The following is a 23,657-nucleotide window of genomic DNA, read 5'->3' as shown; positions in this document are numbered from 1 at the left end:
TAAATAAAAAAACTACTATACCAATTGAACAAAAAATATTGCATTCAAATGACATTTTATATCAATTGAATAAAAACTATTGCATTTGAATGAAAATTATACCATTTGAATGAAAAATTATACCATTTGAATGAAAAATTATACCATTTGAATGAAAAATTATACCATTTGAATAAAAAATATTGCATTTAAATGAAAAAATATACCATATAAATGAAAAATTATACCATTAAAATAAAAAATATTGCATATAAATGAAAAAATATACCATTTAAATGAAAAAATATACCATACAAATGAAAAAATATTGCATATAAATGAAAAAATATTGCATATAAATGAAAAAATATACCAATTAAATGAAAAATATTGCATTTAAATGAAAAATATCAAATTTTTGCAACCAATACCATGCCATACTCAGAGTAGTTTTTTTTGGTGGAAATACAGCTATTTCTGTCCATGTGTTATGATGAACCTTAAGCACTCTTAAGTTAAAGCATAGTGTCAAGTTTACCTGATGTTTCATCGATTTTTTTAAAGCAAATTTTAGATTTAAATAGTTTGTTATGCTTAACTGATTTCTTGTTTTATTATTGAATTATGTTCATGTGACTCGTGCTATTTTTAGTTGTTTACATATCAGCTATTTCATTGTCCTGATCAGGAAATTTAAAGGCATTAATACTTTCATATTTCCACTAAAGGATATAATTGTAGTCGTTTGTGAAGGATAATTGTGGTCGTTGGTGAAATCTTATGGTGGACTGACTACAAGGCAACATTTACACAGCTGCTAGTTAAAACATGTATATACGAATTGGGTTTTACGTAACTTCTTTTTTACTGTTCGTTTGCATTGCTTATACATCATGTACAAGATATGAACCGAACTGGGAGTCGATAGACTCACGACCACTACCGGGCTGGTTCGATGATTCCAAGATTGGTATTCTAATTCATTATGGTGTGTTTTCAGTTCCTTCGATCTTATCTGAATGGTTCGTGGAGCAGTGGTTAGGATGGAAAAGTCCTATTCTAGTAAAATTCATGAAACAGAATTATCGACCCGATTTTACTTACGCAGATTTTGCATCACAATTAACAGCAGAGTTTTTCGATGCAAAAGAATGGGCTAATTTGTTGAAACTTTCTGGAGCTAAGTAAGTACAATGTATATATATAGGAATAGAACATAAGAAATGCTACTGAAAGTCAGTATCCCCCAAAATAACTATACTATTATGTTCAAAACAAGTAATTTGTTATTTCAAGTTATTGCAAATGGAAAATCTATAACTATAATTGAGAATGGAAACGGGGAATGTGTCAAAGGGACAACAACCAGACCAAAGAGCAGAAAACAGTCAAGGCCACTATATTGGGTCTTCAACACAGCGAGAAAATTCCGCACCCGCAGGCGAGCTTCAGCTGGCCCCTAAACAAAAATGTGTACCAGTTCAGCGAAAATGGACGTCACACTAAACTCCGAAACATATTAATGAACAAAAATTAAAAAAAAAACATACAAGACGTTATAACAAAGGTCAGAGGTTCCTGACTTGGAACAGGCGCATAAACGTTTTGTGAGATCTCAACCCTCCCCTATACATCTAGCCAATGTAGAATAAACAAACACACAACAATGCGCACAGTAAAACTCAGTTAAAAAGAAGTTCGAGACCGATGTTGGAATAGGTAACAGCTAGAAGAAACTAAGCAAAATAACAATGATCAACATAAATTAACAAAGGACTACTAGCAGTTACTGACATGCCAGCTCCAGACCTCAATTTAACTGATTGAAAGATTATGTCTTCATCATATGAAAATCAAGCACAATCCCTCCAGTTAGGGGTTTAGTATTATACCATCATAAAATATACGAGAAGAACATTAACCCGTATCATGCAAACAACTGGTTTTAGACTAAATGTATTTATTTCCTATGCCAAGACCCTATGAGTGAATCAATATTAATTCCAAAAAATGCCATCTTTAATGACCCGACAACAGTATCGTAACTATATCCCTTCTGAATTTTATCTGACATTTTTGTGTTTTTCGTGCATTTGTATGCATACTTTTTTATTTAAAACATGGCCTTGAATTTTGTAACATCCCGTCGTCTACAGTCATTGCATATATATTGATGTTCTTATATTTTAACTGGCTTGCTTGATTCATAAAAAATCGTTAGACGTAATCAAAATCATTATATTGACCCTTTTGAAAAACTATCAAATACTTCTACTGAGCTCTATATACATTGTAATTACATTTACAAACATTAAGGCTGTACATAAATTGTTTAAATGACCGCGTTTCGACTAAGTCTACATTTCTTTGAATATAGATAAACATGTAAACCTGGACAAGTTTTTAAGCCTGTCATAACCTAAGTACATACAAATCAAAAGCGTTTTGTGTTTCTGAAATAAAAATAAACTTCCCTTATTTTTATATGCTTTTTGCGTTGTTCAGGCGACACTTTATAAATAACACATAGCTGAGAGGGTGATAGAGCAGATTGTTCGCCTCGGTTGACAATGTATTCTCGGGGTAACAATCTGCTCTATCACCCTCTCAGCTATGTGTTATTTAATTTATTATACTGAATGTTCTATCATTATTGTCTTTTGAATTTTAAATTGAAAGTACTTTTAACTATAACGTCATGTATAACGTTACAGTTATAAGAAAAAACAACAAAAGTGAAGCAAGATGTTTTTTTTTATTTTGACAGTCTATGAAAGTGTTCTGAGGCCAAAGGTAGAACTGTAGCATGGTCTTTAAAAATATTGATGTAAATTCACTTCATTGTACTTTAAATTATCAATTTTTGATTGGTCTGCACGAGAGGGTGACATTCAAAAAATTGTCTCCCGCTGAGCCATGGGATAGAGTAAATTATCTCCCTCGTATTAGCCAATCAAAATCTGGCATCTTAACGTGAAGTATAATAAAATTATTTAAATTTGGAAACTCTTGAGATGTTCCCCTAATGTACTACTTTTTTCTACTAGGATTTGATTTATAATAAATGGACAATAATGTACTTTTAATTTAGTAGTATTGAAAACAAATGTTCTATTTTGGAACCTAAAATCAATTTTATCGGGACCCTCTTTTGGAGGAAATGTTGTTAAACTACCCCATAGTAGTAAAAGATAAACACTCTCCTTGATTCTTACGTGTATTTCCTTTTCATTGACACTGCAGCTCCGATCTCTGTTCATAGATTTTCTATTTTGATATTAATTTTCATATCAGGTATGTAGTATTAACGGCCAAACATCATGAAGGTTATACCATGTGGCCTTCCAATTATTCCTGGAATTGGAACAGTATGGATGTCGGCCCCAAAAGAGATATTGTTGGTAAGTGTTTTCCCAATAACTGAAAGAGAATGGATGTTGGCCCCGAAAGGGATATTATTAAAACCCCCTTGCTGCCAGTTGTTTTTCAATGTTGCATTTCGTGTGCCAGAACATACGACAGATCGACGTCTGTGACGTCAAATGCCCAACAATGACGTCATTCAATATATGACGTCATGCCATACTGACCGTTATATTTTGGACCCATTGAAGAAAAATGTTACACTGTTTAATCTTCGGTATTTTAATTGAAAGAGAAACAGGGGGGTCATACAGCAATGATGCGTAGCTTGCATAAATTATAACATGGACATATATATATGTGTCCCTCCGGCACAACCCGTGTGGACACATGTGTCCCTCCGGCAGCAAGAGGGTTAAGTGTCAGTCCACGAACTGGAACAGCATGGATGTAGCCTTAAACAAGATATAGTTGGTTAGTGTCTGTCCATGAAATAGAACAGCATGGGTGTAGGTCTTTATATAGATAGTGTTAGTAATTGTTTGTCCTAGAACTGAAATAGCATAGATGTTGGCCCAAGCATATATAATGTAAATAAGACTAAATGTCTGGCCTCGAGCTTGCAATGCTACAACACAAAGCTATTTTAAATTGTATGTCTACATGAAAATAAAAGAAGATGTCGGAAGTGTCATCTTGCAAATCAGCTGGTGGTTATTTCTTTCAATTGCACATAAAAAAAACGCTTGCTGTTCCGTCCAAAACAATATAAGTAGACACACCACAAATTATTACCATTGCCAAAGAGGGGCGTACTTTTGGCTGTGCTGGATGTATAAGTATGCAACCACGTCCGGTCAGAATGTGGACATTAAATACGATGCCTCATGTAGAGAAAGTGTCACGCTCTCTACACGTTAAGAACATTTGTAACAACTATTTGAGTAGTCCACAGGTGGCCTGTTACAAGGCAAAATTTCGATACCTATCCAATATACCCTCATTTTCAAGTTACAGTTCAAATTCCCTTGACATTAAGCCGGACTGCCTCTATTACAGAACCTAACTATTGTATTTATTTTTAATTTGTTCTCGTCTTAAACATGCATGAAATATTTGCCACTGGACGTTAAGCAAACACCAATCATTCAATCAATCGTTTGTTTTGTATAATCATCTGTTAATACACCAGAAGTAAGGTACTATTAAATTTGATCATAGATTTCAACAATTTTCATTCATAAACCGACAAAGTTTAACATCAAAACTGCATAAATAATTGTTCTGTAAAAACATACACGTGACGTAAGAGAGGTCTCGTATTGTTTTTGGTATGGGTATACATTAGTAGTTATTATTGATTATAGATGACTGTGGAACAAGTTAAACTTTTAACGAACCGTGGTACGACGTCAACTGTTAGAAATTCCAATTGTAAACTTAAAATGAAACTATTACATTAATCTATTCTAAATTGTGTGTGATTTCTTTCATTTTAGGTGAGCTTGCAGACGCCATTAGGGAGAATACAGACATCCATTTTGGACTCTACCATTCCTTATTTGAGTGGTTTAATCGACTTTATTTGCAAGATAAGGCAAATGATTTCAAAACACAAAATTTTGTTGCTGTAAGTTTTTTTTTCTAAAACCATCTGCACAATTGAACGCAAGGTCGTTTAGACAGTTTCACTTTCACGGTACATGTATAGACAAAGCTTCTTTCAAATAGAAAATGATATAGAAACATGTTTACACTATTTAGTGTTTGATATCTACATGCATATTTATATGTGTATAAAAATCTGGTTTAATGCCTTAAGAAGATGTGGCAAAATTGGTAATAAGACAGCTACCCAACAGAAACCAAAAGACGATGAGTTAATCAACTATATTACACTGTACGGCCTACATCAATAAACAAAACACACACCATATAGTAAGCTAAAAAAGGCTTCGACATAATGAAATGTGAAACAATGTGAATCAATTCAAACGAAAAAAAAACCGGCCTGATTTATGACTAACAATAAACGCGAAAAACAAATAAGATAAACGGCAACATACGACAACCACTGAATTACAGGCACGTGACTTAGGACAGGCACATATAGAATGTTGAGGAGTTACCATGTGTGTGAACCCAACCCTCCCCTAACCTGCGACATTGGTGTAACATCACAACATCAGAACAAAATGTTAAAAAGAGTTCGTTTTTAACTTTGAATTCTGCTTCAAAGAGAGCATCCTTAACAAACGAAGAACATGTTCACGTGTTTTGTAGGCAGCCATATATTCCAGAGGTTTACTTATCCTCTAGTTCATTACTCCAATAACCCAGTTACTTTATAGGACTACATATTTTAATACGTTTTGAATAATCATTGGATTTCTCGTTTGAATTGTTTTTCATAACGGGGCTTTATATAGACAACACAGTATGTTTTTTTCATTGTTGAATCATACGATGGCTTATAATTTCTTACTATTACTTCATATTAACTCGACGCGTGTTTGGAAAGTTTAATTTATATATATTTATTGGTTTGAAGTTTAGAAAAATAATTTGGTCAGAAAAATTAGATCTGTTTGTCCCGAACTTGCAATATTGAATAACAATCTGGTGTAGACTACGCGGAAAACTCGGACCATAATACGATATTATAATGACTCGGATCAATGAATTTTCCATCATTGTTGATTCATTGATTTGTTCGTTTATTTTCTTTCATTTCGAACAAAACCATGATTTTGTATTTCCGTTATTATCATGGTTCCTAGCTATTTGTATCAGAAAATAATCAAATCTATTGAACAAAAAAGCCATTCTTTATTTTCTGCAGTCCCATGTCTACATATTTTGTAGCGAGAGCAGGTAATATGATTCATCTTTTGTAGGCTAAAACAATGCCAGAACTGTATGAGATCGTCAATAAGTACAAACCGGAAATAATATGGTCAGATGGTGATTGGGTTGCTAATGACACGTACTGGAACTCAACAAACTTTCTTGCTTGGCTCTATAATGACAGGTACGATAACATAACTATTTCTTACTTTCCAGAGACTTGTACGGTATCATTAGAAAAGAAATACCTGACCACTTCATATTTAAAAAAATGATTTACGGTATGACAATTGTCGTAAAACATACAAACTGGTGAAATTATGCATGACTATCTTTATTTTTTCGATAACATTTTCATGTATTAAATGAACAAAAATGTCTACATTATATATCAACATTTTGCAACGAGGGAAGGCATATTATCTTATATTATCATCTCTCCAAGTCATTCTATTGGTTGGAATGTGCATTGAATTGAAGGTTGATTGAATGATGTTGATTACTTTTGTCGTGTTTTCATTGGGCACTCATTTAGGTCACCAACTTAATTCATAAATATTAGTTCCAAATGGAACAAATATTTTGGAATATTATTTTCTTTGGAACACATTACTGTTTGATCGGAAATAATGGAGATAAAGGATACTGAATATTTGTTCCAACAGGATCATTTATTATGGCTTTGTTTAAAGGGGAACAGCAGAAAATTAATACAGATCGAACGAAAGTTTTATGTATGGTAATTTTATACAAATCCATTGAATCAATCGTTATGTTAGATACAAATGTATAATGAGGCTGACAAAACGTTACAAATAAACTGCAAAGTTATACAATCTTATTAATATGACCCCTAAGACTTTTGTCGCAGAAAGCTCGACATAGGGATAGTAATCCGGCGGTGGCGGCGGCGTAAGCTAATCTCTTAAAAGATTAATATTTCAGAAAGTAGAAGACCTGGATCCTTCATACTTTGTATATAGATGCCTTATGTTATGAAGTTTCCGTCTGTCATATGTCCATTGTCCTTGACCTCATTTTCATGGTTCAGTGACTACTTGAAAAAAAAGTTACGATTTTTAGTATTCTTAATTTCTCTCTTATTATGAGTAACAGGATAAGTATATTTGGTATGTGCGTACCTTGCAAGGTCCTCATACCTGTCAGACAGTTTTTACTTGACCTCGACCTCATTTCATGGATCAGTGAACAAGGTTAAGTTTTCGTGATTAAGTCCATATCTCAGATACTATAAGCAATAGGTCTCCTATATTTGGTGTATGGAATGATTGAAAGGTGTACATGTCCAACTGGCAGGTTTCATCTGACCTTGACCTCATGTTCATGGTTCGGTGGTTAAAGTTAAGTTTTTGTGCTTTGGTCTGTTTTTTGTCGAGTCTGCGACTTTTGTTGAAGAAAGCTCGACATAGGGATAGTGATCCGGCGACGGCGTTAACTAACTCCTTAAAACTAAATATTTTAGAAGGTGGAAGACCTAGATGCTTCATACTTTGTATATAGATGCATTATGTTATGAAGTTTCCGTCTGTCACATATCCATGGTCCTTGACCTCATTTTCATGGTTCAGTGACTACTTGAAAAAAAATTTTGTAATGTTAATTTCTCTCTTATTATAAACAATAGGATAACTATATTTAGTATGTGCGTACCTTGCAAGGTCCTCATGCCGGTCAGACAGTTTTCACTTTACCACGACCTCATTTCATGGATCAGTGAACAAGGCTTCGGTGGTCAAATCCATATCTCAGAAACTATAAGCAATAGGTCTAGTATATTTGGTGTATGGAAGGATTGTAAGGTGTACATGTCCAGCTGGCAGGTATCATCTGACCTTGACCTCATTTTTTTGAGGTTCAGTGGTTATAGTTAAGTTTTTGTGTTTTGGTCTGTTTTTATGCCCCTCCCTTACCCCCAATCCCCCCGCCGCAGAGGATGGGGCATTTTGTTTTACCCTTGTCCGTCTGTACGTCCCAAAGTTGGTTTCCGTTCTCTAACTTTAGTTTGCCTCAACCAAATGTTATGAACTTATACACAATGCTTATTACCACAAAACACAGATTGAGTTTGAACATGGGTAGGGTCACTTATACCGTTCTTCAGTTATGCCCCCTTTATAAACATAAAAATTGCTGAATTTTTCGTTTCCGTTCTCTAACTTTAGTTTGCCTCAACCAAATGTTATGAAACTTATACACAATGCTTATTACCACATAATAACCTCATTTTCTTGGATCATGTTAAGTTTATGTAATAGTTGTAGTAAAGCTTTATATTTAGGACTATCAATATAATAACAATCATTATGGTTAGAAAAGGAGGCGAGACATTTCAGTGGTGCACTCTTGTCTAATACTGTATGCACTAGGTATACTATAGTTGGTGTATGGAATGATTGTAAGGTGTACATGTCCATCTGGCAGGTGTCATCTGACCTTGACCTCATTTTTATGGTTCAGTGGTTAAAGTTAAGTTTTTGTGTTTTGGTCTGTTGTTTTAATACTGTATGCAATTGGTCAACTATATTAGGTGTATGAAAATATTTTACGATGTACATGTCAGTCTTGTATGTTTTATTTGACCATGACATCATTTTTATGGTTCATTGCTCAATGTTAAATTTTTGTTTTTTGGTCGGTTTTTCTAATACTATTAGCAATAGGTCACCTATATTTGGTGTATGGAATGATTGTCAGGTGTATATGTCTGTCTGGCAATTATCATCTGACCATGACCTCATTTTCATGGTTCATTGTTCAATCTCAAGTTTTCCTGCTTTAGTTTGTATCTGAGATACTATATGCAAAATGTAAACTATATTTAAAACATGTAATGATTGTAAGGTGTACGTGTCTGTCTGGCAGCGTTCATCCGACCTTGGCCTCATTTTCATGGTTCATTGATCAATGTTAAGTTTTCCTATTTTAGTTTGTTTATCTGACCTTGATCTCATTTTCTTGGATCATGTTAAATTGATGTGATAGTTGTAGAAAAGCTTTATATTTTGGACCTTCAACACAATATTAATAATAAGTAAAGAAGGCGAGACATTTCAACGTGTGCACTCTTGTTTGTGTCGTTGGGTTGCGTTTTATAACTTTTTTAAAATATGTATCACTTGAGTGTCATATTTTTTTCAAAACGAAGTGATACTGAAAACACAATGACCATGCCTCATCCCCGAAGTGAACCGAACGGATTACTTATTAGTAATATGACTCTGCCTAATCCCCGAAATGAACCGAACGAATTACTTATTAATAATATGACTCTACCTCATCCCCGAAATGAACCGAACGAATTACTTATTAATAATATGACTCTACCTAATCCCCGAAGTGAACCGAACGAATTACTTATTAATAATATGACTCTACCTAATCCCTGAAGTGAACCGAACGAGTTACTTATTAGTAATATGACTCTGCCTAATCCCCGAAATGAACCGAACGAATTACTTATTAATAATATGACTCTACCTAATCCCCGAAGTGAACCGAACGAGTTACTTATTAATAATATGACTCTACCTAATCCCTGAAGTGAACCGAACGAGTTACTTATTAATAATATGACTCTTCCTAATCCCCGAAGTGAACCGAACGAGTTACTTATTAATAATATGACTCTACCTAATGCCTGAAGTGAACCGAACGGATCTTCTAATAAACAGTTTTTTAATCGAGAATAAGGGTCTCTTAGTTGTTTGTGCTTGAATATATAATCAAATCTGTTTTGTCTACCTTTTTTGTCGCAAGCGTATGTTTGTTTAAACATCAATCAAGATTAAGTAAAATAAAAATGACAAGTTAAAATATAAGGATTAAAGTAAATATTTCATGCATACTAATGTGCTTTTATATTATAACATTATAGTCCAGTTAAAGACTATGTTGTCACCAATGATAGATGGGGTTTCAATGACAAATGTAAACATGGAGGGTTTGTTAATTGTGGAGACAAATTTAATCCAAGTAAGTATTTGATTTTAATAATTAGCCAATTAGACTGTCGAGTTTTGAAAAAAAAAAAAAATAATTTTCCAATCGTATTCGATGGTTTGATGCCGCGGTACATGCACCTTACTCAAAGAAACTTGGCGAGATTGCGGATTCGATCCATGGCTCGTCCTAAATATGCATGAAATATTTGCCACTTGACGTTAAAAACTACATTTATTCAACCAATCAATCCATGGTTGTCAATGAGTTAAAAACGACAATGATATTGGCAGTATCGTGCACGTTAACAATGTAGTTTAAAAATGAGACCAACTAAGATAAAATGTCTTCCTGAACAATAAATTGTTAATTTGCGCGTTACGAAATCCAACTTTGCGTGTTGTATAGGTCAAAACAAAACGTTTTATTCCAATTAAGGTCCCTCAGTGGGTAGAAATGACAAGGATACTAGGGCAATAATTCACTTATAACAAAGTATACAAACAAAACAGTACACGCATACAATGCATTATGCAAGTGTCATAATAAAAAATGAAGGTATATAAAGATGATTTCTTAAGTTAAGTTCCCTGCAGTAAGGATGTGTGCGGCAGTACAACACCAGGAACCGTTTGTTCATTTTTCGCATGAATATAAACCAGAGTTAAATTTTTTAACATAGGACAACGTACATGTAACCAAGGGATAAAACTATGTCGTTTAATGCTTTTTAACCATTGGTTACGTAAATTATGGCTAAAATTTCAGTGAATGTTCATTTGTATCAAAATAAAAAGTAATCATCAACACTTTTTTGCTGATCCTAGTAAAACGGTCTGGTCAATAAATATGAAAACTTATTAAAACAGTACAACAACGTAGACATGACAGAAAACAGCAACGGGTATGATATTTAAGATCTATAATCCGAGGTTAAAATTTATCCAACAGATGAGCAACCAGGTCCAGAAGAGTAGAATGCAATGTATTCAAATCACATAACACGCCACTTTCCTGAATATGCTTGATATTACGCCACATATTTAGCGTTTACCTTATACTCTGAATTCATCACGTGATAACTATCAGGACTGGTACTCGTGGACTTTTCTACATGTGACGCATTGTTACAATTTAATTTACTGCACACATTCGTTTCTTAGTTTTCGTAACAATAGAAACATTTGTGAAATTTAAGGCACTTGATACTTGTAGTTCAATTTTGAAAACTAAACAATTAAGTCATGTATTTCACTTATTTTACACAGAGGTACTACATGAGAGAAAATGGGAGAATGTGATGACAATAGATAAACATTCTGCTGGATACAGAAGGAATTCTAAACTTGCGGACTATTTTACTATAAATGAGCTTTTGACACAGGTCGCTCAAACAGTCAGGTGCGTTTTTTCATATTTTATATTTGTATTGAAAGATAATACTCGACAATATCATATTCAAAAGATTAGGTAAGAAGAATAAGTTTTTTTTAAATAGAGGACCAAATCATGGACACAATCAGTATTGCGATTAATTTAAAATAAAAATCAATGATAAAAAAACATGCATATACAAAATTTTAAGCCAATCACTAATTTTTAACGTCCTCCACATAGTCCTTAGCACGACACATTTCCCGAAATCAGATCTACCTATGTTATACAGACAAGTTTTCGAGCACGCCATTTTGGCCGATTGTTCAGGTTGAAATTAAAGGAAAATATTTTTTACCAAAAAGATTAATATCCGGTTTAAGATTTGACTAGTTTTGTTTGAATAAAGAGCAAGTCGTCTCGATTTTTATACAATTTTCTGGTCTCAAAAAGGTAATCATCGATTATGTTGATATTTTTTATTTTGTTAAGAGGGGAATGCATTCCCATTGAAACAATTGATAGTAATTTCACACAAAATATATACATTTTTTATTACAATCTTTGAGTTTAGATTCAATCGATAAGAAAGTGTCGCAGTTTCTAAAATGTGTCAAATGAGTGTGCATACATGTATCAATAAAAGGTGATGCAGTGTATACACCAATGAGACAGTGACCCAACGAGAAAAATAACAAAAAGACATAAAGAATGTAGCATACGGTAATTGACAATAGACTGGTGTTTACACAATATGTCATGCATTAAATTTGGCTTTACATTTTGTCCTTTTTGGTTTTATCAGCTCTTCAAAATACATATTCGGTTTTGAATATCCAATTATTTTGACCTCGGGCATCACTGAACTTACATTTATTGTATAAATGCACGTCTTGGTGCTGTAAACTTGGAACCGTTAATTTTATTATACCAATGCTTAGTTGTGAATAAGAAAACAGAAATTATCAGAGATCTGCCATCAACGCCAAGTTTTCTAAAATTAGGATATGCCATAAGACAACAATTGCTAGATTGTATGATTTAACACATTAGGCAACCACTGCCAGTCTTTCAGGTTTATCACATGAGGCAACCACTGCCAGACTGTCAGGTCAATTAAGGCAACTACTGCTAGTCTGTATGGTTTAACACAGGTAACCACTGCTAGTTTGTCAGTATTATCACATAAGGCAACCACTGCTAGTCTGTCAGGATTAACATTTTATGCAACCACTGCTAGTCTGTCGGGTTTAATACAAGGCAACTACTGGTAGTCTGTCAGATTTAACAGTTAAGGCAACTACTGCTAGTCTGTCAGGTTTAACACAGGGCAACTACTGCTTGTCTGTCAGGTTTAACACTTTAGGCAACTACTGCTAGTCTGTCAGGTTTAACACATAATGCAACCATTGCTTATCTGTCAGGTTTAACACGTAAGGCAACCACTGCTAGTTTGTCAGGTTTAACACAGGGCAACTACTGCTAGTCTGTCAGATTTAACAGTTAAGGCAACTACTGCTAGTCTGTCGTGTTTAACACTTTAAGAAAACACTGCTAGTCTGTCAGATTTATCACATAAGGCAACCATTACTAGACTGTCAGGTTTAACACATAAGGCAACCACTGTTAGTCTGTCAGGTTTAACACAGGACAACTACTGCTAGTCTGTCAGGTTTAACACATAAGGCAACACTGATACTTTTTCAAGTATAACACAGGGCAACTACTGCTTGTCTGTCAGGTTTACCACTTAAGGCAACTACTGCTAGTCTGTCAGGTTTAACACATAATGCAACCATTGCTTATCTGTCAGGCTTTACACATAAGGCGACCACTGCTAGTCTGTCAGGTTTGAAACTTAAGGCAAACACTGCTATTCTGTCAGGTTTTACACTTTAGGCGACTACTGTCAGGTTTAATACATAATGCAACCATTGATCATCTGTCAGGTTTAACACATAAGGCAACAACTGCAAGCCTGTCAGGTTTAACACATAAGGCAACCACTGCAAGCCTGTCAGGTTTAACACATAATGCAACCACTGCTAGTCTGTCATGTTAAACACATAAGGCAACCACTGTTAGTCTATCAGGTTTAACACATAAAGCAACCACTGCTAGTCTGTCAGGTTTAACACAGTACAACTACTGCTTGTCTGTCAGGTTTACCACTTTAGGCAACTATTGCTAGTCTGTCAGGTTTAACACATAATGCAACCATTGCTAATCTGTCAGGTTTAACACATAAGGCAACCACTGTTAGTCTGTCAGGTTTAATGCAGGACAACTACTGCTAGTCTGTCAGGTTTAACACATAAGATAACCACTGCTAGTCTGCCAGGTTTAACACAGGGCAACTACTGCTAGTTTGTCAGGTTTAACACATAATGCAACCACTGCTAGTCTGTCAGGTTTAACACATAAGGCAACCACTGCTAGTCTGTAAGGTTTTAAAGAGGGACGAAAGATACCAGAGGGACAGTCAAACTCATAGATCGAAAACAAACTGACAACACCATGGCCAAAAATAAAAAGACAAATAATAATACAGATGACACAACAAAGAAAACTAAAGACTAAGCAACACGAACCCCACCAAAAACTGGGGGTGATCTCAGATGCTCCGGAAGGGTAAGCAGATCCTGCTCCACATTTGGCACCCGTCGTGTTGCTCATGTTTAACATGAGTCTGTATTGTCCATTGGTTCAATCAAATATTACTTCTTAAAGTCAATACTTTTTTCTTAGAATTTGTCGAACATTGTTTTGTTCAAGCAAATGTTGATTAAAAATGTTCCATGGCAATATATTTTCGAAAAAAAGAATAGCTTGGTTTTCGGTTTAAGTTGAAAAACATTCTTGTTCCCTTGAAAAAAAACATTTTCTTACATGCAAAATCGGAATGGGCGGTGTCTTATTTGTGATAAGTGAATGTTCATAATTTCTGTTTTAGAAGATGAGATTTGGTGTTTATTATATCAATGCTAGATTTTGTTTTATATATAGTAGAACCCTTTGGACATTGTAACCTCCCTTTATAGTGACAGTCAAGACACTTTAACATGCAATAAGTTTCATGAAAAAATACTGTTATTTGAACTGTAAGAAATTTTATCTTACCTCAAATACATATCTAGAAATATGACTGGTTTAAAGCAACTGCGTGGAGACCGTGTATATTTCATATGGGGTTGACTTGCTAGTAGTAGACGTGATCACTTTGATTCGCCACTAGTCCAAATACTACATGGTAAGATAGTCGGTACATGTAAGATAAATTCGTTACACAGCGTGCTAGTGAACTAATACGATATATATGGGTCAGTAAATTCCATATGTGGATTCAAGCCTTGCTCTCACCCAATATGGAATTACTGGCCCTTATATTAAAATTATCGCATTAGGTCACTAGCACACTATGTTACGAATAATATTAGTATACAATAAGGTTACAAATGATAAATTTCTGTTTTTCAGTTGTAATGGAAATATATTGATTAATATCGGAATAACCAAAGAAGGGACAATCTCTCCATTATATCAGGACTATTTGTTAAAACTCGGTGGATGGCTTGAAGTCAACGGAGAAGCCATTTATGGTTCTAGACCCTGGCTATATCAAAATGACACTGTGAATAAAGACGTTTGGTAAGAAATTTAGCTACCCCTTGAAACATTTCCGTACATAAACGCATCATAGATACCAGGATTGAAATTCTGTTTTTGCGCCAGACGCGCGTGTCGTCTTCAAAAGACTCATCAGTGACGCTCGAATAAAAAAAAGTTAAAATGGCCAAATAAAGTACATGCGCACTACTGTGTCAATTTGTCATTAGTTATTTTAACAATGTAAAAGATACTAGTAATCTCTTTGTTTTTCGAGATTTCAATAACTTTAAACACATTTTGATTTATTATGCCATCATATTTTTTTAAGTAATTTCAATAACAATAGAAAACTAAAAAATGAACAGCAATTAATCAAAATATTTGACATAACAACAGATAAAAAAAAAATAACCACCATCGCCAAACTCTCCGAGAAATAGGACGTATAAACAAAGACAAACTAAACCGATATGGTTCAGATTGCTTGAGGTATTACAGACACAAAATGGGGTTGTGTTAAAGTTTTACATGTATGTGCTTATGCCTCCCCCTTTTGTCTTTTGTATACAATATGTTATAACAGTAAAACAAACACTGACATTCTTGCACAGGTAAGACGACGGTCCTTGCCTATGTAAGGTACACTATGAGATTAAGTTATATGACTGTGTCATAGTAATCTCAGGTAATATGTACGTTTCATTTTGGCCTTGAGCAATTTTGAAATAAGCAAACATATAGCTATATCAGTTCCATCACAAATGTATTCTGTAAACTAATACACCTAATCGCTATTTATTCCATTCCGATAAGTTCTAAAATTACACAACTTTTTCATCCAGTTGAAGCTATCTGGGGCCCTGTTTAAACAATGCACCATGCATGATACTTTTTAATGAGATCTGTTTAAAACATCGTAAATACTTCAAACAAAATATTTGTTGACTATAAATTGAGTTTCGAAAAAGTGGATCATAATCTATCAAAGTTTCGTATTGATCGCTTTCTAAATTTTTCCCTCCCTCAGCTCGTTACTGATGAACTTTGTTGTTTACCTGTTCAAGGACTGTTGACCCAAACAGGAAGTTGTCTAAATGACTGTTTTTTTTCGGATTGGACTATGCTATAAAACTGGAAACATAAAGGCAAATACCTATGTCAAAAGGCTTTTTCAATTGATTGATTTATAATTGTTCAACGTTGCGTTGCGTCAGCGCAATAAACGCTATACATCGAGATGATATTTGATTTAATAGTTGAAAGCTTGCAAGCATCATTAACAGAAGAAAATATTATATATACATTTTACAGGTACACGTCCAAAAAGATCGGATCAGATGTTTTCGTGTATGCAATCATGCTATCCTGGCCGAAATACAACAACACGTTAGTCCTTGGATCCAAAATTCAGACCTCAACTACAACTGTTATCAACATGTTAGGTTATGATGCCAATTTTTCCTGGAGACCAAACGAATATGGAGGAATTAATGTTACTATACCAGCAATACCTATTAATATGTTACCGAATCGAGATGCATGGGTACTCAGGATATCTGGACTGCAAAAACAATTCTAAATTTAATTTCTTTAAATTTGAATAACATGTTTTCAATGTTTTGTCCAGTTAAACATCCTCAGTTTTGTATAACTTTTTTTCCAAGTCTTTGTTATTGTTTTTAAAATACAGTCTTCATCATGTTGTCCTTTATGCTACATGTACCTACTTAAATCTTTTTTTCTCTAATTTGAATAGATGGTATATTAAAAAAATAATCATAACCTGTTTATTAAAGATTTATTATTATAATTATATTACATTTTATGTTCATGTATACGTTCAATATTCTACAATGTTCATAGATAAAAAAAACTATAGGTGTCACATTTTCATTTGTATAATTAGTCCAAAAGAACACAGGGCATATGTATGATCACGAATGATGCCACTTGTATCACCCAATGCAAAATAGTCCACTTGAATTAGGACTATATTATTTATTGTGTAAAAAAATAGAAGTCACCTAAACCGAATAAATTGAAATCTTAAAACAAATCAGGAAAGACATGTTGACAAGGACAGATGTAATGGCCTGACCATTAAGTTTAACCGACGATTGGGCTCAAGCAATAAGACTATCAGGTGCTGATAATTTATTCCCAAACCAATCTAACAAATGGTAAAAAGCTGAAAATACAAAATAAAATACAATTTTACAATGTGTTCAATTAATGTTATAATGTATGAATGTCAAGTGTAGACAATATCAAAGTCCATAGAACGCGAAATAAAGCTGCAGTTATTAAAGGTGAAGTTTCCAGTATATCACAGATAAAAAGAGTCCATTTATGAGAAGAACTTGCAATATTCAGTTCGAGATACGTGTAAGAAAGGGAAAGGTAACGATGATACGATGTTTAAAGTTCTTATAACAAGCTCTGATAAGGTTAAAGATGAATAATCCTCCTAAACTGGAACACATAAACAGATTAAGAATATAATCAAACGAACTATATAAATTGAGGAAAGGCGTAACAGAATACTCCCTGTCTGATGTCTATCTGATATCACTATTCCATAAATTAATCGCATATGAACATAAGATAAATAAATAAATCCCAACATAAATTGAATATGTACAGGTGAGATGTCCACTATTGGTCGTGTGAGAAATATCAGGTCTCAACTTACGACTTTTCACTATAAAGTTTCCTGAATAAATTTATTCCACGGGAAACTGGGTTTGGCACAGTTTCGTGTCCTTTAGAAAAAGGATGTCTCGGATGAGATTGTTGTGTTCTGTAGAATGTTCTATTACTGCTGTATCGATAATAGGAACTGTTTTCTCCAACGTTGTAAGACGGCGATATCCTCCCGTAAGTATGACGGGAGTTGATACTTGGTCCTCGTCCGATTTGGCGAAATGTCACATCTTTGTGAGTCTCAGACGAAATTAAGCTTTTCGTCCTAACGTTCCATCCTGCGGATCTAGTCGCTCTATCTGTAAAGTGGCGTCCTCGATGTTTGATTTTGTCGTAGTAATGTCCCACAAAGGGTGTTGCTTTGTGATGGTGTCCAGATAAGACCACTGGTTCCTTTTCACTAATTTCCAAGTTAGACTTTGCGATATTGCTTCCTACTCGGAGTAGATGTTGATTGTTCACAGGCAGATTGAAATTGGCAATCGGTCCTTCTTTCGGAATAGATTTGTGAATGCGACTGATTGCCTCTCCATGAACTTCAGGTCTTGTTGATTTCGGAATGAAATTTTCTTTATCCATAGAATTTTCTATAGAAGTCACAGATTCTGCTTTTAGTGACACGAGTGCTGTCCCTTTAGAGAAATTCTTGAGTTTACCAGATTTGGCACTAGATCCAGCACACTCAAGGATTTGTATGGAGTGCATTTTTGCAACCTTCATATCTGAATTTAAGTTTTGGTAGTTTTCTTCACCAGCGATTGGATTTTCGTCCTTGACGGATATTTCCGGTCTTGAGGCGTTGAGAAGTTGTTCTGGTTTCGTGATTGAAACGTTAGTTATCTTTGTGTTGACTTCAAGCGTAGTTTCAATTTTTGGGCAAATGGAGTTCTGGATGGTCCTAGGCGTTGTTCAAGGACGTGATGTGCTTCTATAAGGTCTCTTCCAATTAAGAGTAGAATTTGGCAACGTTCCTCTATCGGTGGAATGCTTCCTATGAGTTCTTTTAGATGAGGATGATACATTGCGACTTCAGGAGTAGGAATTTCGTCTCGATTATTGGGAATATTATTACATTCAATTAATGTAGGCAGATCAAATTGTACGTCACCATGTACAGATTTTAAGACGAAATCTTTTCCTCTTTTCCCGGAAGTAGCTACTCTGCCGGAGCATGTTGTAAGAGAGTAGTTTTCAGGTTTTTCCCGAACGTTGAACTGACTGAAGAATTCAGGCGAGGCAAGAGACCGCTTGCTTTGGTCGTCAATGATGGCGTACATCCGGATAATTTTGTCTGTCCTGTCCTTGTGGTACACATCCACAGGTAATATCTTGGCACAAGATTTCTCACTCTTAGGATCTTTGTGGATCTCTGTGCAGGTTGAACTCACAGAGGTTAACTTGATTTCAGCCGAGTCTGTTGGCTCCCCGCCGTAGGCTTGTCTGGGCGAACTAGACTGAGAACTTGCAGGTTGCTGTGGTCTAGTGATGTGAAGTGCGGTGGTATGTCGTTGACTTCCACACTCATTACAACTTATACTTGCGTTGCAGTCCCGACTTCTGTGTGTGGTTGACTCACAACACTTGTAGCACACATTGTTCTGTCTTAACAGTTCTTTGCGTTCCTCAATTGACTTGGCTCGGAACGCTCGGCATTCATTCAAGGGATGCTTTGTCTTGTGTAGGATACACAGATCTTGTTGTTGACTGCTGTCTCCAGTTTGCTGTTCAACATCCGTCTTATGGACGTTGACTTTAGAGTAGGTCTGAGGTGTGAACTTTGGCGCAGCACCTTTTGTATTTGGTGTGACTTTTGACCCAAAGATGAAACCAGGATCGTTCTTTATTTTGCTAATTTCCCTGATGAAGGCAGAGAATTATGTGAAAAGCGGAAAGGCAACTTCGTGTTTAGACTTGTATCTTGAAGCCCTTGTTATCCACTTTTCTTGGAGTCCGTATTGCAGTTTTTCTACAATTGGATTTATCCCGGACGAAGAGTCGAAATAAGCTAGCAAACATCCCAGCTTGGGATTTTCTTTGTGATACTCTATTTCTGAGATAATATCTGACAAATCGTACAGGAGTGAGTTGTCTTTATTTGTCAGTGTTGGAAAGTTGGCAAGTTTGTTGACGAGAGACGCCTCCAACATTATTGGAGCACCATATCGGTCGTCCAGTCTCTCCCATAGTCTGTGTAGGCCCCTTGTTGGGTTGTTGGCATTTGATGCCCTTATACTCATGGCATGTTTGGCAGACTCTGGACCGAGCCACTTGATCAGAAGATCAATCTGCTCAGAGTCAGAAACTTGTAACTCGTCGGTCACGTTCTTAAAGCTTGCTTTCCATGTATGAAAGGATTCTGCCCGGTCGTTAAAGCTTGTTAGCCGGGAGAACAACAGGTTCTTGCGTAGGAGAAATCTGGCTATCTCCGACGTAGGATTGATTTGTTGCTGGTATGCAACAGGGGTCTCTTCTATTATGCCTTGTTTTTGGTGTTCAGTAGGGATCTCTTCTGAAAGGCCTAGTTTTTGTATGCCGGTTACTATTCCCAGATCTGGGATTAAGGTAACTTCCGGTGACTTAGTATCGGAAGGCAAAACAGCAGATGTCTGTGGCGGCAAGTTCAGTGCCACAGATGGCACGAACGCTGTTGCTTCATGACTCAGCTCAATCTTAACAGGAATTTGTTTTATCTTTTGGGGTCCTGTTACTTCCTGTACAGCAGATGGTACAGGATGTTTATTGACGAAATCTTGCACACGCTGGAGCGGGTCTTCTGTTTCGTCAGGGAGATCGCTATATGCTTGGCTGCCATCGTATTCCAGGAAACGAGCCTCGGCTTCGGCGGCTGCAGCTTCTCTTCGTGCTTCGAGAAGGTTTAACTTGGCTTTCAGCTCGGCTTTTTCTCGGCTTACACGTGCGGCCTCCTGTTGCATTTGAGCCTTCCTGCGTATGGCCTCTTGTTCTAGTTGCACTTTTCTGTGTATTGCCTCTTGTTCCATTTCAGCCTTTGTAAGCGCGGCTTCTTGTTCCATACGTGTGGCTTCCTGTTCAATTATAGCCTTTTTACGTGCGGCTTCTTGCTCCATTTCAGCCTTTTTGCGTGTGGCTTCTTGCTCCATTTCAGCCTTTTTTCGTGCAGCTTCTTGCTCCATTTCAGCCTTTTTGCGTGCTGCTTCCTGTTCAATTTCAGTTTGTCTGAACAGGGCTTGTTCATCTAACATTGCCTCCTGTTGTAGGATAAGTGCATGTTGTTCGACAAAGGATATTTTTGATTTAGCGGCCTCTGCTTTGGCACGCTTCCTCCGTGCTAGGCTTGACATGTCAGACACGTTAGAGCTGCCGCTATGCGAGGTTTTCTTACTCTTTGAGGTCTTTGTTATAGTAGATTTAGCCTTGGTCAGGGCGATGCAATATTCGTGCAATGTTTCTATTGCCAGGTCCACTTTGGACAGTAGAATATCCAACGTGAGATTACATGCGTCTATGTCCTTTAGACTGTCCAATGTTCTGGTCCTTTTCAGAAAGTTCAGGTATTCATCTGTGAGCCTACGATAGTTAGTACAGGCTTTTACAAGTTTGTCCTGTGCTGTTAAGAGTTGCTGGAGCTCGTTAGGTGGCATGGTGACTTCCAATAACTGGGATTCTATATCAGACCAGAGGGTCTCTAGTTCCTGACAGAACTTGTCACGTTTTTCTGTGAATGCTCCCTGGCCTTTTTCCGTGAGGTCACGTACTCGCCTAGTCTCGGAATTTTCCTCTACATTCGACGGATTGTCAACAGGCTGTCCGGCATCCATTTTCAGCTCCGTGTCTGTTTGGAGTTTTGTTTCTTGACGCTCGGGGTCATCTTGGCGTTCTGCGTGATCAGAACCATGTTTCCTAATCAACTAACGGATAGTAAGATTAAAATAGACTGTTGCAAACGTTGGCGGTTTGCTGCCTGGTACACACAAGCTGTGTTGCGTAATGTTGTTGTAACAGTTGTAACGATACTACGTTGCAGTTCCTTGTCTGGATATGTGTAGACAGGTTGTCGTCAATTTACTGTACGTCAAGGGATGACGCGTTCTTGCAGGCAGGTTGTAGCTGTAGAACTGACGTGGAGTGGCGGTATCTGTGAGACACAACAGGCAAGTTATAGACTTTTTACTGTAATGGCCTGACCATTAAGTTTAACCGACGATTGGGCTCAAGCAATAAGACTATCAGGTGCTGATAATTTAATTCCCTAACCAATCTAACAAATGGTAAAAAGCTGAAAATACAAAATAAAATACAATTTTACAATGTGTTCAATTAATGTTATAAAGTATGAATGTCAAGTGTAGACAATATCAAAGTCCATAGAACGCGAAATAAAGCTGCAGTTATTAAAAGTGAAGTTTCCAGTATATCACGGATAAAGAGTCCAATTATGTGAAGAACGATTTGAAGGCATTAAATACAAAGTTATAAATGTAACTCACTCTGTGGTTAGCCACGAATTGTGTCCTAGATGACGTTTTTACTTCTCCAGTTCTTGAATGACCTTGCAATATTCAGTTCGAGATACGTGTAAGAAAGTGAAAGGTAACGATGATACGATGTTTAAAGTTCTTACAAGCTCTTATAAGGTTAAAGATGAATAATCCTCCTAAACTGGAACACATAAACAGATTAAGAATATAATCAAACGAACTATATAAATTGAGGAAAGGCGTAACAGAATAACAGATAAGTTGATTCTGTTAAACAAGTTTCAGATCGACACTGTAAATCAATGTATAGAGCAAGGTAATGTTCCTTATCAGCTGTACCAAAATTTAAAGAAAGCAAACGATAACAACCTTGCTTAGGATGCACACAATCTTTTTGTAGAATCATTTGATACCATAAACGCTTGACACTGAGCAACATTAGATATTAACACATTCAATTTGATAATATCTTCGGTCTTCTTTTTGAAAAAATAAATGTATTGTGAAAACATTTCAACTACTATTAATTGTTCTCATAAAAATACCAAAAATGGTGTTAACAAAGAGCTATCTGCATCAAACACACAAAATGAATATTCCTACCGTATCATTCTCTACCTTTACGGATATTTATGAATACTATTAATCGAATATTTCTAAGGCTTCGTTAAAACTTGATCTCATGTACATTTGTATTTACTCAGTTTGCAAGCCAATACTATTGTGTTTAGCTTTTCGTAGGTAAAAAACAGCATATTACTAAACATACATTCTAGAAAACCCCAATTTTTCATTGTTCATGCAATAGTTGTTGATTAATAATATAAAAATTGCAGCCTTTGGTTGAGGTCAATACGAAGTTATATCGACCCAGAGAAGCATATCGACCTCGGACTTCGTCTTAGGTCGATATAACCTCGTATCGACCTCATACAAAGGCTAGAATTGTATATTATTATAAGGCATCCCCTTTTTTGTTTCAATTTTTTTCTCTGTTGGTTACTTGTAAAAAAGAGCAAAGCAGCCATACCAATAAAACATATAGTTTTCCCGATTCAAGTCTGAGTTATCACGCTTTACCAAATGGAGATCCATTTTAACAACTTAAACTGATTGAAAATGAAAAAAAAACAATTTTGAAAAAAATCGCCGCATAAACCCGCCTCAGCATTAAAACAAAATATTGGTATATGTTATATAATTCAATATTAAGGACGAATGCTTGTTTTTGCGAGTTACAAAGAAAACTAAAAAAAAATACATTATTAATATGTAAATATAAAAAGAAGATGTGATATGATTTATCATGGGACAATTATCGTGTATTTCAAAAGAGAGGTGAAAGATACCAAAGGGATATTCAAA

At 35.6% G+C, this 23,657-nt stretch overlaps 1 protein-coding gene across 1 annotated transcript; it reads left to right on the top strand.

Moving 5' to 3' along the window:
- The first annotated feature begins 618 nt into the window (after nt 1-618).
- Nucleotides 619-16,943, top strand: LOC127705983 (alpha-L-fucosidase-like). The gene is made up of 8 exons (XM_052210367.1): nt 619-1,163; nt 3,274-3,380; nt 4,842-4,972; nt 6,240-6,373; nt 10,085-10,182; nt 11,418-11,550; nt 15,001-15,171; nt 16,444-16,943. The coding sequence occupies exons 1-8, from the start codon at nt 808-810 to the stop codon at nt 16,709-16,711; spliced, it is 1,398 nt and encodes a 465-aa protein (XP_052066327.1). The 5' UTR covers nt 619-807; the 3' UTR covers nt 16,712-16,943.
- The last annotated feature ends 6,714 nt before the right edge of the window (nt 16,944-23,657 follow it).

Source organism: Mytilus californianus, unplaced genomic scaffold, assembly GCF_021869535.1.
Source record: "Mytilus californianus isolate M0D057914Y unplaced genomic scaffold, xbMytCali1.0.p SCAF_6, whole genome shotgun sequence".
Classification (NCBI taxonomy): domain Eukaryota; kingdom Metazoa; phylum Mollusca; class Bivalvia; order Mytilida; family Mytilidae; genus Mytilus; species Mytilus californianus.
The sequence above is the reverse complement of the archived record's forward strand: the minus strand, read 5'-3'. Positions and strand labels throughout refer to the sequence as shown.

Excerpts from the sequence above, each read along its gene's own strand:
- LOC127705983 (XM_052210367.1), top strand. The coding sequence starts at position 808 with ATGTATATACGAATTGGGTTTTACGTAACTTCTTTTTTACTGTTCGTT. Across the intron at positions 1,164-3,273 it reads TTGAAACTTTCTGGAGCTAA|GTATGTAGTATTAACGGCCA; the intron begins GTAAGTACAATG and ends TTTTCATATCAG. Across the intron at positions 11,551-15,000 it reads CAGGTCGCTCAAACAGTCAG|TTGTAATGGAAATATATTGA; the intron begins GTGCGTTTTTTC and ends TCTGTTTTTCAG.